General features: G+C 32.4%; 1 protein-coding gene across 1 annotated transcript; it reads left to right on the forward strand.

Annotated features, from left to right (window-relative positions):
- The first annotated feature begins 3,220 nt into the window (after positions 1-3,220).
- LOC147792256 (uncharacterized) lies at positions 3,221-3,652 on the forward strand. Its single transcript, XM_087124818.1, has one exon. The coding sequence runs from the start codon at positions 3,221-3,223 to the stop codon at positions 3,650-3,652; it is 432 nt and encodes a 143-aa protein (XP_086980944.1).
- Positions 3,653-4,081: the final 429 nt, after the last annotated feature.

The raw sequence follows: 4,081 nt of genomic DNA on the forward strand, positions 1-4,081 counted from the left end.
TTCTATACAGCAATTTCCTCCTTTCTCTGCTGTGTATCAGTTGTTTCTTGGGAGTAAAGCTTGTTGTTTAACTTAATCTCTCCTCTCATGCGTAGTATTCTTTTCCTTGGGTGTTGGCTTGTTGAGGACCATATGCCATTTGATTATTTTTCTAGATGTCTTGATTAGCTTGATTCTCTACATAAAAAATTGATGTTGGATTACTTGGACTTTAATCAAAACTGTGTTCTTCTCCACAATCTATAAAACATCAACTTCAAGTACTCCTCAAGTCTTCTTTCCTGGATTGCTTCTCACATCAGCCAATTGACAATTGTTAATTTAGCGTTGATTGCCAATTGCTTCCCATGAACACCCTCATCATCATACTCTGTGCGTCCGCACTCATCATCATTAGTGGAGAAGTATCCCGATATATATGGACACACAAAATGCATGAGGTCTCTATAGTTTTCATCTTTAAATCATCTTTAAGACACAACCCTATACACCGTTCACACATTACTCTAAGTAACATGCACGCATTGGCCTTCATACATTCATCATCATTTACATTTTATACATGCACAACATCTTAATATGGAACATCGTCATATTAAGTCATTTCATCATCATACGTCTCAACATCTTATTATTATGCATCATCATCATCATGTCAACATCATGTACATCATCACATCATCATATAACATCATCACATAATTATCTAACGTCATCAAGTCATCATATAACATAATTACATCATCATCTAACGTTATCAGGTCATCACATAGCATTATCACACCACCACATCATCATATAACATTATCACCTCAATTATCTTTAGCCAATTTTCATAGTTTATTTTTTTTACAATTTTAATGTTGTTGATCATGATTTTCTAAAATGATGGTAAAAATAAAAATAATTGAAATAGAATAAGAAGAGATGAAGATCTAATAAACTTTTATTCTCCCTTGCTTAAAGTATTATTTTCCTTTTTCTCTCTCCTCCCAAATACTATTTTTTCTTTTATTCTTGTTCTTTGGTTATGTTCTTTCTTTTTTTCTCTGGATATAAGTGATCATTACATCCTTGGAGGAGGTGTTCTAATAAAATAAAATAAAAGTTAATTTTGAATATAAACTTGTCCTTTTATTTTTTAACCTTTAATTGGATCAAAATTGTACCAAAAAAAACTTTAAAAATGTCTAATTTAAAGCTCTAATATTTTTTCATCCAAATATTATTAAAGAAGTTCTCTTATACGTTCAATAAATTATAAATATTAATACTATTTTTGAAAATTTATGAATATTTTTTAAACACGAAATAAAGTTATATTTATATAATGATAAACTTATTTTTAAAACAAAAGTAGCGATCATAAGATTTCTGCCTTAAACTGTTAAAGGGCTTAAATTAAAAAAGTTCATCGCTTATTGAGAACATCTTTCTCGCCAGTCAGCTTATCTTCTCTGGATGGTTGATCTTCCGTACAGTCTGCAATCACTCCGTTGGCTGCGGCGGAGGTGGCGGAGAGGGGAAGAGAAACGCTGCCGGGGGTGGCGGAGAGGGGAAGAGAAACGCCGCTCGGGGTGGAGATTTAAAGAAGCTTTGGGCAGGAGGTGGTGGAGAGGGGAAGAGAAACGCCGCCGGGGGTGGAGATTTAAAGAAGCTTCGGGCAGGAGGTGGTGGAGAGGGGAAGAGAAACACTGCTGGCAGAGGAGATTTAAAGAAGCTTCGCTCAGGAGGTGGCGGAGAGGGGAAGAGAAACGCTGCTGGCGGAGGAGATTTAAAGAAGCTTCGCTTAGGAGGTGGCGGAGATGGGAAGAGAAACGCTGCTGGCGGAGGAGATTTAAAGAAGCTTCGCTCAGGAGGTGGCGGAGAGGGGAAGAGAAACGCCGCCGGAGGTGGAGATTTAAAGAAGCTTCGTGCAGGAGGTGGCGGAGAAGTGAAGAGAAATGCCGCTGGAGGTGGCGGAGAAGTGAAGAGTAAGGCAGATAGAGATCTACCGGAATGCTTCAGGTCGGACCATGAGTCAGCAATAGCAAGAAATGGATGAGAGAAAAGTGGAAAAATGAATAGGAATAATATGATGTTTTGAAAAATGGAAGATGGCATGATGTTTTGTTATTTCTTTATGATGTTTGATGATTATGAAGATGGCATGAAGATCTCAAACAATTTATAGGAATAATACACATTTTTAAATAGTAAATACTAAATTTTTCTTTTAAAAAATTAGTTAAAAAAAAAAACAACAAAGAAATTTATATATTACCCTAACTCCTTTTATGTTCTTACCAAAATTTGTGAAATATTGTTCCATTCTTAAATAAATATATAAAAATTCTAAATTTCTTGTTGATTTTATCAAAATAAATAATATTTGGTTCATTGACAAAAAAAATATCAGAAACTGAAACAATAAATGCACGCTTTGTTTTGTTTAAAACTTTTATTTTGAGAATGAAAGATAACGGTGTGGTTTTATTAATCAACATCTCAATAAAATATTGAAAAATTTGTAATTTTAATACATTCATAGATTAAAATGAAAAATGGAAGGCGTGATTACGACAGGCTGGTAGAAGTGTGTTTTGCCAATTTTGAATTATAAAAGAAATGTTAAATTAATAAAAATACTCTAAAATTTCAATCATACAATTAAACTTCCAACTGAGCTAAAAAATGCCAATAAATTCTAAAAAATATTAAAAATATATTTTATTAATAAGAGAAATATATATATATATATATATATATATATATATATATTCTAATATTATAGATTCATAATTTTTAGTCTATTATAAGGTAAATAGATAAATATATCATTCATTTATGAGAAATTTTTTAAACATTAATAGTATCCACCAAAACTTATTCAATATAATATGGAATGCCTGTCTATCGACAAGCTCCTAGCTCCTATATAATATGGTGCCTTCTTGAGATATAATATTTGAAGTTTATATTATTTATTGAATATATCTTAGATATTTATTTTTAATATTCTCTTTTTATGATTTGATTTACAGTATATTTTATTTTATTCTTCATATTTAATTAGTTTATATTTTCTTTATTGGTAGGTATTAGTTGTTATCTTGTATCCTATTTAAAGCGTATGAATATGGATGAAAATACACACCTTCGATCCTAATTCTAATTTTCTCATTCTTAACATGGTATCAAAGATCCCATCTTAGTATTCTTAAATATCAAAATTTACTCTATGGAGGAATCAGCCAAATTCAGCTTCAAAATTTCGGATGTTGATTTAACACATCCTTATTATATTCATCACTCTAATCAACAAAGATATTCACTTGTTCCAATCAAATTAGATGGAACAAATTACCAATACTGGAGTACATCAGTTATGCATGTTGTTATTGCCAAAAAGAAAATTGGCTTCATTGATGGCCCAATTGAAGAACCGTCTCAAGATGCAAATTCGACCGAATTTGAACTCTGGAATCAGTGCAACAGTATGATAATATCTTGGTTAACTCATTCAGTTGAAGCAGATATCGCTAAGAGTATTATTGACGCCAAGACAACTCATCAAGTATGGATTGATCTTCACGATCAATTCTCACAAAAGAATGCTCCAGCAATTTTTCAGATACAAAAGTCGATAGCAATGATATCACTGGAACCATGACACTGTTAGCATATTTCACCAAGCTCAAAGCACTCTGGGATGAATTAGAAGTGTACCGCACACCATTTACGTGTAATCAACGTCAAATACATGTTGATCAACGCAATGAAGACAAGTTTACTTGTAATCAACGTCAAATACACGTTGATCTAACATATTGATGATGACTCCATTACCTAATGTGATGGAAGCCTATTCATTACTTGTACAAGAAGAGATGCAGTTTTAGGTAACTTCTGAACCTACTAAGAATTTCTCGATTGCATCAGCAGTGCAGAAGAAAACCACATATTCAAAATTCGCAAAGGATAAATCATGTGAACACTGCAATAAAAGTGGCCATACAATTGATGAGTATCGAATCGTTAGGTTTTACTGTAAATTTTGTGATAGAAGGGGACATATAGAAGATCGATGTCAACATAAAAA

Source organism: Cucurbita pepo, chromosome 6 (assembly GCF_057944985.1).
Source record: "Cucurbita pepo subsp. pepo isolate OVF chromosome 6, ASM5794498v1, whole genome shotgun sequence".
In the NCBI taxonomy this organism is placed as follows: domain Eukaryota; kingdom Viridiplantae; phylum Streptophyta; class Magnoliopsida; order Cucurbitales; family Cucurbitaceae; genus Cucurbita; species Cucurbita pepo.

What these genes read in the sequence shown, in the direction of transcription:
- LOC147792256 (XM_087124818.1), top strand. Translation starts at nt 3,221, where the DNA reads ATGGAGGAATCAGCCAAATTCAGCTTCAAAATTTCGGATGTTGATTTA.